The sequence below is a fragment of the Patagioenas fasciata genome, chromosome W, assembly GCF_037038585.1.
Source record: "Patagioenas fasciata isolate bPatFas1 chromosome W, bPatFas1.hap1, whole genome shotgun sequence".
In the NCBI taxonomy this organism is placed as follows: domain Eukaryota; kingdom Metazoa; phylum Chordata; class Aves; order Columbiformes; family Columbidae; genus Patagioenas; species Patagioenas fasciata.
In genome coordinates this window covers 68,192,886-68,207,686 of record NC_092559.1, presented here as the reverse complement: position 1 = coordinate 68,207,686, position 14,801 = coordinate 68,192,886, and the positions used below count along the sequence as shown (strand labels likewise).

General features: G+C 43.6%; 1 protein-coding gene across 1 annotated transcript in view; it reads left to right on the top strand.

Annotated features, from left to right (window-relative positions):
• The window catches only part of LOC136114671 (ubiquitin-conjugating enzyme E2 R2), a 97,311-nt gene that overhangs the window by 60,132 nt on the left and 22,378 nt on the right, over nt 1-14,801 (top strand). Inside the window, exon 2 of the mRNA XM_065860107.2 lies at nt 9,022-9,108. Coding sequence (XP_065716179.1) covers nt 9,022-9,108 — 87 coding nt within the window. The remainder of the gene's footprint in view (nt 1-9,021; nt 9,109-14,801) is intronic.

The following is a 14,801-nucleotide window of genomic DNA, read 5'->3' as shown; positions in this document are numbered from 1 at the left end:
CTCATGAATGGTGCTTTTTTTAAAGAATTGTCTAAAAGTAGTTAAAACAGGCTGAAGGAAAAGGTGTCTGTATATTGAGCTAGCTTGGACATCTCTTCACTCAAGCAGATGCAAGCAATATGGCTTGCTTTACTGAACAAAAAAGCAATCTGCTGTGTTTTGGTGAGTATGCAAATGGAGGAATGAATAGGTGAGTTTGCTCTGTCAAGCCTGATACAAAATGCTGCAAAACTGGGATATACTATGGTTGTGATTACTTGAGTTTGATATCAGCCGTGTACACAGGACTTCCACACATGCTGCCAGAGATGCCAGAAATGTAGCATGATACTTTCAATAAGCAGCCTCAAATATTCCTGCCACTGCTCTGGTAAAACTCTTATTTTTGCAAGTAGAAAGAGTTGGAAAATGCTTTTTCTTAAGCGGACACAAACAGCTTCTAGAGCAGCTGTAGTAGTGTTAGAGCTTTACTGGTTCAGGTACCAGCATCTTCAGCTGTACCTGCAGTAGGACTGTTTTGAGTGTCAGTTTTTCCTCTAAAACAGAGCTAAGAGAAGATGTATGGTTTGGAGCAAACTTTAGGTGCAGTATTGCTAAATATCTTTGGCTCCTTCAGCAAGTATTAGTCACTATAGGGAGACTTGAGTTTCACACATTTGAAGTTATTCCTCCTATTTTGCCTGAAGGGAGTTGCTGCTCGGAAATGGTCTGGGCATTGGTATTGCTGCATGATGAGAGATTGCATTGTGTATCCCTTGCTTTGTATATTCTTTCATTATTATTATTATTATTGTTATTGTTTATTAATTTTTTCTCCTTTTTGCTGTTCTGTTAAACTGTTCTTATCCCAACCCATGAATTTTGCTTTTTGTTTCCTGATTCTCCTTCCCATCCCACCAGAGGTGTGGGGGGGTGAGTGAGTGGCTCTGCCCTGGTGAGACCCCATCTGGAATATTGTGTCCAGTTCTGGGCCCCTCAGTTCAAGAAGGACAGCGATCTGCTGGAGAGAATCTAGCACGGGGCAACAAAGATGCTGAAGGGAGTGGAGCATCTCCCGTGTGAGGAAAGGCTGAGGGAGCTGGGGCTCTCTAGCTTGGAGGAGACTGAGGGGTGACCTCATTCATGTTTATAAATATATAAAGGGTGAGTGTCAGTAGGATGGAGCCAGGCTCTTCTCAGCGGCAAACAATGATAGGACAAGGGGTAATGGGTTCAAACTGGAACACAGGAGGTTCCACTCAAAGATAAGAAGCTTCTTCATGGTGAGCGTGCCAGAGCCTGGACCAGGCTGCCTAGGGAGGTTGTGGAGTCTCCTTCTCTGGAGACATTCAAAACCCGCCTGGACATGTTCCTGTGCAACCTCACCTAGGCGTTCCTGCTCCGGCAGGGGGGTTGGACTAGATGATCTTTTGAGGTCTCTTCCAGTACCTAACATTCTGTGATTCTGTGATGAGCAGTTATTGTCATTAAGGCCATAACCTCCAGACTGAACTTCTAGGTTATCCAAGGGAGACAATATTTAAAAAAAAAAAATTTCTTTCAAGTAATATTAGAGGAAAATGGTTTGGTTTCCAGGTACTAGTTGTTCTGATGTCACTGCTTAGAGCAGTTTTATTTACTCAGATCCCTTGAGAGATGACCCAGGCAACAGGAATGTAAACATATGTGATAGCAGGAGCTTGGATGCAAACCAGCTTAACAGTGCTGTAGTGAATCCTCCCCTTATGATTCAGCTCAACCCTGGTTTCATTTCCATTGTTAGTCCCGATTTCAGATCTGAGGAGCCCTTTCTTTAAAGGTGTAATTGTAACTGACTTTTGTATTGTAGGCTTGCTGTTATATTTAATAACAATTTACTGTTCAAAGAAGTTTTGGTAAAAGGAAACCTAGTTTATACCAGAAGAGTCTTCCATTGAAAACGACACCTTTTAGTAATGCCTCAGATAACTAAATTAGAAAGTGTATAGAAGTTATGATTTGGTGTGAAACAAGAATGGACTCCTGCCTGTCAAACCAGTCTCTGATCTTTTAAGTTAACCTCACTTCTTGACTCATCTTTGCCCTACTGACTTGTGGCTCTATTTTCTTTATTGTTTAGAAGCTTAATTTCCTTTTTATGAGATTTAGTTCACTCTTCACATTCAGGTCATTGTGATTTAAATTCCTTATGAGACAGCACAGATAATATAGAATATAAGGGGTTTGCTACTGTTAGTGTTCATATGGCCACTGCTTTTCGGGACTCACAAGATTTAATTCACCTGGTCACTCATCTTGGATCAGAGATGTCCTTATTCTCTAAAAGCACAACAAATGTCAGTAAATATTGTTGTGGTGCTGCTGGGAAATGAAGCCAGAACTGGGTCTAAATTACCAGGCTAGTGCCCAACTCTGATACAAGAAATTACTTTGGTCCTAAGTCATAATATCTGGAGCTGAAATAGCAATGTTGGTCCTACATTAATTTTTACCTTGTCAAATAGTTGGCAATGCAGTGTGGCTAGCTTTAATACTGCTTTACAGGTTCTGAAGCTGGGTGATATCAAGGTGCTTTAAACCTCATTGATGTGCAAAACAGGCTGTTAGTACTTATTGCTGATCTCTGCTGAATATGTTTTCCTGCACATAGTATTTAATACTGCATATACTAATCCAGGCTTAATGTGGAAGAGGAGAATCCATTAGATGAATTGTATAAATGTTTGATGTGCTAGAAACGGTAAAAGGTATTTTGTGAGATTAGATATTAATACTTAACCCAGTAGTAGTCTTTAGTTCCTGTTCTTTTTGACTCTCTTGTATGTTATTATAAATGTATGGTGTAGTTAGCAGCATGCTGGCAGGAGGCATTCATTAGGCGTGCAGATATGGGAAGTTATGATGTGCACGGCGAAGAGCCTGGTTATGCCTGTTACAAAGAAAAATAAGGAGGCCTTGTGCTGTCTGCAATTGCTTGTAGCTCTTACCTGGACAGGGAGGGTGATCTGTAGGAGACCTTTGTGGTGCCTGCACACAGAGTCAGTAGGAGATTGTCTGTGAGCTGGCTGTAGCAGATAATTAGAAAAAAGCACAAAATACTTTAAAAACTCAAATGCTTCCTTCATATCTGAACTTAAATACAGTTTTCAGAAGATGCTCAGTTTCACTGGTGCTGCATTTTCATGGAACTTGCATTAAGTTTGGAGAAGAGGAGACTGAGGGGTGACCTTATTAATGTTTATAAATATGTAAAGGGTGAGTGCCATGAGGATGGAGCCAGGCTCTTCTCAGTGGCAAACAATGATAGGACAAGGAGTAATGGGATCAAGCTGGAACACAAGAGGTTCCACTTAAATTTGATAAAAAACTTCTTCTCAGTGAGGGTGACAGAACACTGGAACAGGCTGCCCAGGGTGGTTGTGGAGTCTCCTTCCCTGGAGACATTCAAAACCTGCCTGGACATGTTCCTGTGTGACCTCACCTAGGCGTTCCTGCTCCAGCAGGGGGATTGGACTAGATGATCTTTTGAGGTCCCTTCCAGTCCCAAACATACTGTGAAGTTTGTGATGTTTTAAAATAAAAATTATCTTTAACTGGCATTTCCAGAAACACCAAACAGCTGCAGTTTCTGTTGGCCACTGTAAAAGCTTCTGGTGCTCCTGATTTCCCCAAATCAGGTCAGTTGTGATGCTGGTGGCTTTCCAATAAATGTGTGCTCTTCCCTCCATTGCCTCTCTGCAGTGGGAAGATAGGATGGATTCACCATTCCTACCATTGCTGCCTAACAATTAGGGATCTAGGTTTTGTCAACTTGAGAAGAGTAGAAGAAATCAGTGTCAGACTATATGTGTCATATACAGCTAGGCTGGAATCAGTATTGAATTTCTAGACAGCTGAAGCTAGGAGGGAGTCCTGTCTGCATTAGTACTCCCTGCTGAGAAGGAGGTGATATTAATATCCCGTTTCCCTGAAAATAAGCCCTACCCCAAAAATAAGCCCTAGCATGATTTTTCAGGATTTTTGAGGATACTCAAAATATAAGCCCTATTCAAAAAATAAGCCCTAGTTACATTTAATAAAAAAAGTAAATTTAGATAGTGTCTAGGCAGCTATACATGTAAAAACGTAATAAGTTTTGGAGCAAAAATTAATATAAGACCCTGTCTTATTTTTGGGGAAACAGGCTATTTAAGTGTCAAGTCAAGTGCATGGCAAGATCTCCAGAAACAAAGTCACTGTAGTAGTTATTCATAGTGACTGAATTGGGACTTAATTCAGCAGTTGGTAGAAACATTAGGTTTGTATTTTCATTCTAGTAAGACTTTTTCTGGTATACACAGATTATGCTATGGCTTTACCCTATCCAAATAGAAGAAAAATAACAAACCTAAAGTGCAGGCACTAATGAGGATGCCAGGGAGCAAGGCAGTAAAAAAAGGAAACAAAGCGACTGCGCAGGTAAGCAATATTCTTAAAATATGTATCGTGGTGTAACTTAGAGGTTCTTATGCAGTAGCTGTAAATGCCTATAAAGGGCTGAATCTTCTGCCAGGCTGGTCTTACTGAGTATAACATCAGGGGAGTTTATTCTTTTTCTAGGGACTATAAGCATGACTAGTTATAAATTGGGGAAGGGGAGGAATGGGTTGATGACTGTTGTCTCCACCTTCCTGGTTCTAGAGCATGTTCAGTGGTGTCAAAGAGCCATAGCAAGCAGGCAGCTAAAATCAGGACATTGAAATAGGATTACTTCTGTTTAGTTTAAGCTCAGCTAGAGGAGTCAAACACATGGTGAATGCAGTAATGGTTGGGTACATGTAGGTGGGGGACTAAGTTGGATCTTTAGTCCTCCTAAATTAGTTTGTCTGGCTGTAACTTAGCTAACAACAAGCTACTCTAAAACTGCCTCTCTAGCACCTAGCAGTGCCTGGTTGAACTTACCAGAAATAAGCTCAGATAGATGATTTGCCTGAAATAAATAACTTAAGCTTTTTCTATGGATAAACAACATTTAATCCAATTCCTTAATTGTATTCCTTAAACACGTGTTCATTAGAGCATAAGCAAAACAGCGCTGGGTGCGCGGGGGATTCACTCTGTCCAACATGCACACCTTTTAACAATAAGAAGTGTGCTTAAATACAGTAAGGTATTATGTATTCATAATAACCCCAGGAACGCCTATACATATTCGTAACCTTTCCCCGCTTCTTATTAAAATGAGTCTTCGTAGTCTCCTCCCTGACCCTCCCCTGTTGCGCCTGCGCAGTGTCACTTGGTGATTTTGAGGAGGGGTCTTTGAGGGTCTTTGGATGAAGGCTCCTTCAGCTTCATCACAGTGAACTTTTTACCTTTGGCTCATTATGATGAATTGGCTGGAACCCAAGCTGCCAAGTCGACTGAAACCAGACTGGTACCCCCTTTTTGCTGTAAATCTTGGCTATCTTGTCTCCTCAAGGTTGCAGCTGGTGCTGTAAAACTTCTTATCTCGGCATTCGATGAAGTCCTGTTTTTTTTCTTAGCACAATTGGTTACATACAGCTCTAAACTAGATATTAATTATGTGGCTTAAATTGTTAGCTTGTTAGTAGACCCTTATTATGCAGTTGCTTAACCCTTAAAATGTTAGTTCCCTCTGTCAATATAACTTCATAAACAAGTTTCCTAACTTTTTACATAGAACTTAACCACCTTTTCCTTTTTCCAGGTTCAGAGCCCATGCCTCATTTGGTTATATCTGTAAACATTAAATATCTTAACAGGAATCACAACTGCATTTTTCACATGCCTTACGTTAGAGAAACTGTAGGGGGGGAACCTTTCTGTGAGCTACTGCTTTATTTAAAAAAATAAGTTTATTGCCTAATTTGGTCTTTTTGTCTCAACGTGTTTAGAATTGGGCTTTTAATTAAAAAAAAGATCTGTAATCATGGCTGTTGCTGCATCTTTTTTTGGTCACCTAGAAACTATACCTGTGTAGAAGACATATAGGTTCTGCCAAGAAATCTTGTAGCTAGCTCAATGCTGAGTTTTGTTCTCTCTTGCATTTTTAATCTCAGTCCTTGGGCTGTTTTATGTCTTAGATCTCACAAAACTGCACGTAAGCATAGGAATGGGCTTTCTTGGGAAAACCCCAGTAGTCTGGAGGAGTCTGCAGCCATGTGATGCAAGTGCTTGATGTAAAGTGAATCTGCTCTTCCCCGGGTAAATCTCTGCTCTTCCCTAGGTAAATCCTTGCTCTGCTCCCAGTGCAGGGTGATGCATTGAACAGCCAGGCATGTCCTCACTGCAGTAGCCACTCTCTCCTGCAGTGGTGTGTTGTCACAGAGGCACCCCAAGGTTAGTTTAAGGGTCATCAGGGTCCAAAACAACTTTTATTAAGCTGGTGAGAAACAGGGTTTTAGCACTCCAAAAGTGACTTGAATACAGGTTTGGATATCAGTTGAGGAAAATTATTAAGGGGCAGTAACTAATACAACAGGCGGTCCACAGAGTGCATGCATGTAGCTTCACCCAAAACAATGCCGGAACAGTCTCTGAGTCCGGGAGGAGTACACACTTGCCTGAACACTGTGCGGGATTATTTTTAAAGAGATACACGTACTCGTATTGAGTACGGAAAGTGTACACTCGTGATTCTGCGAGGGTAAATTTATAATACACTCGCAGTCCTGTGAGGAGAGATACACGTGCAAATGTGCACGGAATATTACACGTGCTTATGTGGAAGCACAGGAGGAAAATACACTCGCGATTGTGCGAGGAAATAATTTATACACGTGCTCGTATTGAGCACAGAAAGTATGCGTGCAAATGTGCATGGAAAGTAGATACACTTGCAATCCTGCGAGGGTAAATTTTACTCACACCCGTGGTGGCAAGGCAAGTGGAGTCTCCATCCCGGGGAGGGGGGCTCTTGGCGGCAGCATCTTGCTCATGCTCCAAGAGATCCCACGCAAAGGGGTGGAGTCTCGACGAGAATCCCGTTTGTTTTTATATGCTGATCAGATCTGACTGTGGGCATTCCAGGACAGAGAGAGACAGAGAGAGACAGAGAGAGACAGGTGTCTACTCCTTCCATGATGAAGGGGGAAGGGGGAGAGAGGGGGGTTTGCATTTTGCCACATGTGGTAACAAGAGGCATTTGCTTGCTGCTTTTGGAGCAATGCCATTTGCGTATAACTGACCTTAAACCATGTTTAAGTGGATCACAAATCTTTTTGTTGTGAGAGTGCTGTGGCAAAGGACTGCAGGGTGAAGACTTTGTACACGAGAACATTACAGCAGCACAGTCAGTATTACAAGAGGGCATGTGCAGAACATAAAGGTAGGTGAGCTGCTGAATTTGTTTCATAAAGATGAACAGAAAACCTTTTCCTGGCTACCTGGCACTCTGCCCTCACAAAATTTGGGTTACAAGGCAAAAGCATATGCCAATCTAAGTAAAACTGTAGCCATGTGCTCAATGACTTGGTAATAGAATTTGTTTGCCTGCTTATGATTCTGGGAATAAAACTTCCCATAGCTTCTCTTGTTGAACAAGGTCAGCACCCCATATCCAAGTTGCATGGTTAAATGCTTAAGCGAAAGAGAGTGACCCAGGATTCTGCTCTTGCCTTATGTGACCTGCTTTTGCGGTCTCTTCTTGCCTTCTCAGTTGCACATGAGCCCAACTGTGATGCAGGTGCCCATGAGATACTTCTCTGGAGATGCCACACCAGACTGGAGGGACTTTTTTGGTGCACTGAGCAGTGCCATGGGAAGGATCTGTGTTCCACAGTGCAGAAAGCTCCTTTCAGAGGAGAGCATTTTTGGCACTTAAGCAGTCCAGATTGAATGGCTTTTCTGGCTGCTGTGAATGGCAGGACAGCACAGAGAAGTTAATATCCAGTGCTGGGATCTCTGTAGTCAGCCTCACCTCCATCCCTGGGAAAAGTGATGGGAACTGCTGGAGAGAGTCCAGCGTAGGGCAACAAAGATGATGAAGGGAGTGGAGCATCTCCCTTATGAAGAAAGGCTGAGGGAGCTGGGTCTCTTTAGTTTGGAGAAGAGGAGGTTAAGGGGGGACCTTATTAATGTCTATAAGTATATAAAAGGTGAGTGCCATGAGGATGAAGCCAGGCTCTTCTCAGTGGCAAACAATGATAGGACAAGGGGTAATGGGATCAAGCTGGAACACAGGAGGTTCCACTTAAATTTGAGAAGAAACTTCTTCACAGTGAGGGTAACAGAACACTGGACCAGGCTGCCCAGGGAGGTTGTGGAGTCTCCTTCCCTGCAGACATTCAAAACCCGTCTGGACACCTTCCTGTGTAACCTCATCTAGGTGTTCCTGCTCCAGCAGGGGGATTGGACTAGATGATCTTTTGAGGTCTCTTCCAGTCCCTAACATTCTGTGATTCCCACAACTGACTCAGCTCTGATAGTCTTGTCCTACAGCTGGTTGCTGACTTCAGAGGCACTGGAAAGTAATATTTGCTGTCATCGCCCATCAATATTTGGTTCATCACGTTGCACTGATTTATTAAACAGACACAGATGTTATTCAGACTTGAGAAGTGCCTGCGGTGGTAAGAAATGTAGTATTAGGATCACAGGTAGGTGGGCCAGTTTAACTCCTGCATGAGAAAGGGAAAAAAAAAAAATCTCAACTGAGCAAGTATTTAACTCCCTCCCCACCCCCGCCAAGAGTCATTTAAAATCTTTGCACTGGCAAGTATAAAATGGGTCTTTTCACCTTAGCAAATGTTTTTAGCCTGCATCTGAACCTAGCAAGACAGCAATGATATCTCAAGTTCTAGCTTTTCAAGTTTATTACAAGCCCAGGTAAGGCCTGGTGTTTAGATTTTTCTTGTTCAGTTAGTGTTTTGCTCATAAGAAATTGTGTAGTTATACTGTGGGTCCACGTGGGCACTGATATATAAAATGAACTGTTTAATGTACTTAATGGAAATTGTTTTTTCCAGGTTTTCACTGTAATGGTTGCTTGTTGATCTCTCTTCATTCTGTTTTCACAACTAAAATAGTTTTGCTTTTTTCCAGGCTCACATTAAATTTCCTATAGACTATCCATATTCACCACCTACCTTCAGATTCCTGACCAAAATGTGGCACCCCAATATTTATGAGGTAAGGTGTTTTTTAAACTTAATTAATTTTTTTTTTTTTGGTAGGGATGTGAGATTTTCTATGTCCTTAAACTTCTGGAAGTATTGAAAGTACTAAAAGTCTCTAGCCATAACTGAAGTGGTTAGCTGTCTGTGTTTAGATGTCAGCTTCATGGTTGCAGAGTTAAATCTGAATGTTGTAGGAAATGCTGTTCTTGTAGGCAGGGATGGAGCCTTTCTTATACTCACGAGTGCAGCAGATGTCCCCAGCTGAAGCACTGTACCATGAGCGTTGGCAACTTTAGGGGATTCTTGAATCAAGGCTGGTGTGTGGGGTCTTACCCTACTGTGATACTTAGTCAACTAGTTGTTTGTACACCTTTCAAGTACATTTTTTAGTATATCCTACTAAATTGTGTGATGAGACAAGAAATAGTGGGAAACAGTCTTCTGCAGCAGTCAGCCTATGATGAAGGGGTTTGGACTTGGGATGCTCTGACTGTACAATGACTGTACATTGTCTTCATGATGCTGAGCACAGGCTGCTTGGAGAGATTTATGGTAGAACTGGAGGAAGTGCTGCAATGAGGATATGTCTGGTGCATCTCAGCATGGTGTGGTGCTCTGCTGATGGACTAGCTCAGGTTGATGGTGGCCCAGCTGTGTTAATATGGCAGTGCTCAGGCTAACCTCTGCTGTTACTGGGGCATAACATATGTTTCCCTGCATCTGGTATGAATGGACTATGTTGTGTTTCTTGCTGGGCTTTCATCTATCAGGTGACCTTTAAGGTTTATCTTGGAGTCTGTTTGAGTTGAGCTGTTGTGTTAGAGCTCATGCGAGCAGCTTGAGACAGAGTTTAATAGTGCTTCTGCAAAGACTGTGAGAAGAAGCATTTCATTTCATACAACTGGTTCAAAATTACCAAATTTTATAGAACTGTATTTGAAAGTTGAAGGCCTGTTTTGGTTCAAAACTTGACTTAAGCTTTTAATGGAGGCCAGTCAAATCCCTGCTAAACTTTTGGATATCCTAGCCAAGTGTCAGCCTGCTAGGACTACTGCTTGAATAGTTTGAGGAGCTAAAGGCCTTTTAAAAATGTTCCTGTTAGTGCAGCTGTCACCTTATCACAGGTCTTCATATGAGAGGTTCTGCATGCTTCCTTTGGGTCCACTTCAAAACAGAAATGTCAGTTCTCTTCCTTGCTGTGAACGAACAATGGCTTCAGTTGATGCCTTGGGCTTGGAAGACCCTTTTCTAACAAGTTGCTGCTGCTAAATGCCCAGCCTGGAATGAGCATGCTTCAAATGTCATGGTGAAAGCAGCACTAATTGCTTAGTAATAAATGGCCAAAAGCCTCTCAAAACTTCAGTGCAAAACAAGATAGTATCAGCTTTAATTACTGAATGTTCAGGAGGATTGCCCTAAGCCCAAGGACATCCTGAAATCAGTCATCAGTCTTTTGCATGTAGCCAAGGATGATATTTCTCTTTAAAGCTCTATTTCAGTTATACGGAAGTTTGATCTATAAATAGAGCCAACTTTGAGACCTGCAGATTACTGCAGATCCATACTGCAGACATTGATTCTGAATGCAGGAGGTGAGTGGGAAATGGTTACCAAAATGGCATGTACTAAATGAATCTTGGAAAGGACTTCTTCCAGTCTTGGTGGGAAAGATGAAAAATTTGCTCTATAAACAACTGAAGGTAGGAGGAGAAACTAACTCAAAACTTTATGGGTGTATTTTGGGGTTATTCTTTAAAACTACAGCCTTCAGCTTTGTACTTTGTGTTCATAGCAGTATTTCTTGGAGATGAGGGAATGTGAAGCAGCTTGCAGGCTGTTTTGAAAACAACATTTAAACACCTGTGCTCACCTGTGGGCGATGTGCCCAAATAAAGGAGCTGCTCAGCCTGGTGACAGAGCTTCAGGAGGAGTTGTCCAGGCTGAGGAGTATCAGGGAGTCAGAGAAGAGAGATTAACTGGTGGAATCACACTCTACCATCCCTGAGGCAGGTGCAGAAGCCAACCACAGCACAAAAGACAAAGGACACCCTACCCTCTCACCACCAGGCAGAAAGAGGAGACCCAGGAGACGGGGGAGAAGGGAGACAGCTTACTGCTTCAAACTGTGCCATGGGGTGATGAGCACAATGAACCACACTTGAAGTGTTTCTACACAAATGCACGCAGCATGAGGAAAAAGCAAGATGAACTAGAAGCCTTGACCCGGTCCCAGGGATATGAGATAATTGGCATTAGTGAAACTTGGTGTGATGAGTCCTGTGACTGGTGTGCCATGATGGATGGCTACAGGCTGTTCAGAATGGATAGGCAGGGCAGGCAAGGTGGGGTGGTGGCACTGTATGTAGCAGAGGAGCTGGAGTGCATGGAGCTGGCAGTTGGCGATGGCAAAGTTGAGAGCCTCTGGGTAAGGATTAAGGGACAGACAAGTAAAGTGGATGTCTTTATGGGAGTCTACTATAGGCCACCCAGCCAGGATGACGGCACTGATGAGTTATTCTTTAAGGAACTAAGGGATGCCTCCAAGTCATCTGCCCTTGTCCTTATGGGGGACTTCAACTTGCCAGATGTCAACTGGGAATATCACACAGCTGGCACCAACAGGTCCAGAAGATGCCTGAAGCATTTGGACGATAACTTCTTGGTACAGATACTAAGGGAACCAACCAGGAAAGGTGCCTTCCTAGATTTCCTCCTCACTAACAGAGGTCTTGTGGGCAAAGTGGTGATTGGTGGCTGCCTTGGCCACAGTGACCATGAAGCAGTCAGGTTTAAAATCTATGCTAACAGAAAGAAATCTGCCAGCAAGACCTCAACTCTGGACATGAGGAGAGCAGATTTTGGGTTGCTCAGGGAACTACTTAGTAGGGTTCCCCGGGAAAATCATTTGAAGATGCTGGGGTCCATCAGTGCTGTTCACTTTTTAAATACCACCTCCTAAAAGCATAGGAGCAGGCTATTCCAAAATGTCGAAAGTCAAGCAGGCAAGGCAGAAGGCCAGCTTGGCTGAGCAGGGATCTTCTTTTAGAATTAAGGCAAAAAAAGAAAGTATATGGTCAGTAGAAGCAAGGTCAAGCATCATGGGAGGACTACAGAGATGCTGCTCGCTGCTGTAGGGAGGAAATTAATGTGTCCAAAGCTCAGAGTTGAAGCTGGCCAGTACTGTGAAGGACAATAAAATATATATTTTTTTAATAAGTTGATGGCAAAGGGCAAGCCAGAAATAATATTGGCCAATTACTCAATGAGCATGGTCACCTTATAAACAGGGACACAGACAAAGCAGAGATGTTTAATGCTTTCCTTGCCTTGTTCTTCAACACCAAAGATGGGCCCTGGGACCCCCAGAGCTCTGAGCTAGAAAACCATGGCTGTGAGAATGACAAACTCCCAATCCGGAACTTGCGTGGGATTTGCTGCTCCAGCTAGATCCCTGTAAGTCAGTGGGGCCTGATGGGATTCATTCAAGGCTCCTTAAAGAGCTGGCTGATGTCATAGCAAGACATCTCTCTGTGATTTTTTTCAATGCTTTGGGGAATCTGGAGAGGTCTCAGTTGACTGGAATCTGGCAAAAGTTGTTCCAGTCTTCAAGAAAGGCAACAGGGTTGACCCTGGCAACTACAGGCCTGTCAGCCTCACTTCTGTGCCTGAAACAATTATGGAGAAGATTATTCTGGGAATTAATGAAAAAAAAAAATGAAAGACCATGCAGTCATTGGTCCCAGCCAGCACGGGTTCATGAGGGGAAAGTCCTGCTTAACAAACTTAATTTCTTTCTATGACAAGGGTACCCACCTAGGTGACCAAGGGAGGGCTGTCGATGTGATCTTTTTGGATTTCAGTAAAGCCTTTGATACTGTCTCTCACAGTTTCCTCCTTGACAAATCACCCTGCACCCTCCATCAAACCAGCTCTCACCAAGAAAAAAAAGTGGGTTGTGGTTGTAGGAGACTCCCTTCTAAAGGGAACAGAAGGCCCTAAATGCAGGCCAGACCCACAGGCTGTGGGACTGGTGTCACTGGCAGAATTTCAGGTTTTTTGATCATGGGTCAGCTTACATGGCACCTGATCTGCTAGCAACAAATGGGATGGACCTGTCTCAAAAGGAGAAAAAGATCCTGGGGCAGGAGTTAGCAGGACTTATTGAGAGGGCTTTAAACTAGATTTGAAGGGGGAGGGGGAGGAAGCCAGATATGGCAGAGGAACACCCAAGGGTGACAGGCTGGCATCTGAGGGTAGTGCTAACGAGGCCCTTGGGTCTGCCAACCAGGTAGAATCATTGGCTCAGCTGAAGTGCATTTATACTAATGCAAGCAGCATGGGCAACAAACAGGAGGAGCTGGAAGCCCTTGTGAGGCAGAAAAACTACAATATAATTGCCATCATAGAAAATCAGTGGGATGACTCTCATAACTGGAGCACTGCAGTGGATGGCTATAAACTCTTCGGAAAGGATAGGTGAAGAAAAAGAGGAGGTGGGGCAGCCATGTATGTTAGGAAGGGTTTTGATTGTCTGGAACTTGAGGAGGGTGATGATAGGGTTGAGTGGCTATGGGTAAGAATCAAGGGGAAGGGCAACAAGGCAGATATCCTGGTGGGGGTCTGTTACAGACCACCCAACCAGGATGAAGAGCCAGTTGAAATATTTTGCAGGCAGCTGGGAGAAGTCTCATGATTGCTAGTCCTTGTTCTTGTGGGGGACTTCAACCTACCAGATGTCTGCTGGAAGTACAACACAGCAGAGAGGAAGCAGTCTAGGAAGCTCCTGCAGTGCATGGAAGACAACTTCCTGACACAGCTGGTTAGTGAGCCTACCAGGGAAGGAACCCCACTGGATCTGTTGTTTGTAAACAGAGAAGGGCTCGTGGGCAATGTGTCAGTTGGAGGTTGCCTTGGGTATAGCGTTCATGAAATGAATGAGTTTACTATCCTTGGAGAAGTTAGAAGGGTGGTCAGTAGAACTGTTACTTTGGACTTCTGAACAGGTCAAAGTCTGCCCTTTGAAGGCTGGTTGGCAGAGTCCCTTGGGAGACAGTCCTGAAGGACAAAGGAGTCCAGGAAGGCTGGTCTCTCTTAAATAAGGTAATCTTAGAGGCACAGGAGCAGGCTGTCCCTGTGTGCCGGAAGGTGAGCCGGTGGGGAAGAAGGCCGGCCTGGCTGAATAGAGCTGCGTCTGGAACTTAGGAATAAAAAGAGAATTTACAACCTTTGGAAGGAGGGGCAGGCCACTCAAGAGGAATACAAGAACTCTGTGAGGCTATGCAGGGAGAAAATCAGAAGGGCCAAAGCCCAACTAGAGCTGAGTCTGGCCACTGCTGTGAAAGGCAACAAGAAATGTTTCTATAAATATATTAGCAACAAGAGGAGGGCTAAGGAGAATCTCCATCCCCTGATGGATGCAGAGGGAAACAGTGACAGAGGATGAGTGAAAGGCTGAGGTACTAAATGCTGTGTTTGCCTCAGTCTTTAATAGTCAGAACAGTTGTGCTCCAGGTACCCAGCCCCCTGAGCCAGAAGACAGGGATGGGGAGCAGAATGAAGCTCCAATAATCCAAGGGGAAATAGTTAGCGACCTGCTACAACACTTGGACACCCACAAGTCTATGGGGCCAGATGGGATACACCCAAGGGTGCTGAGGGAGCTGGCAGAGGTGATCACTGAGCCACTTTGCATTATCTACAAGCAAT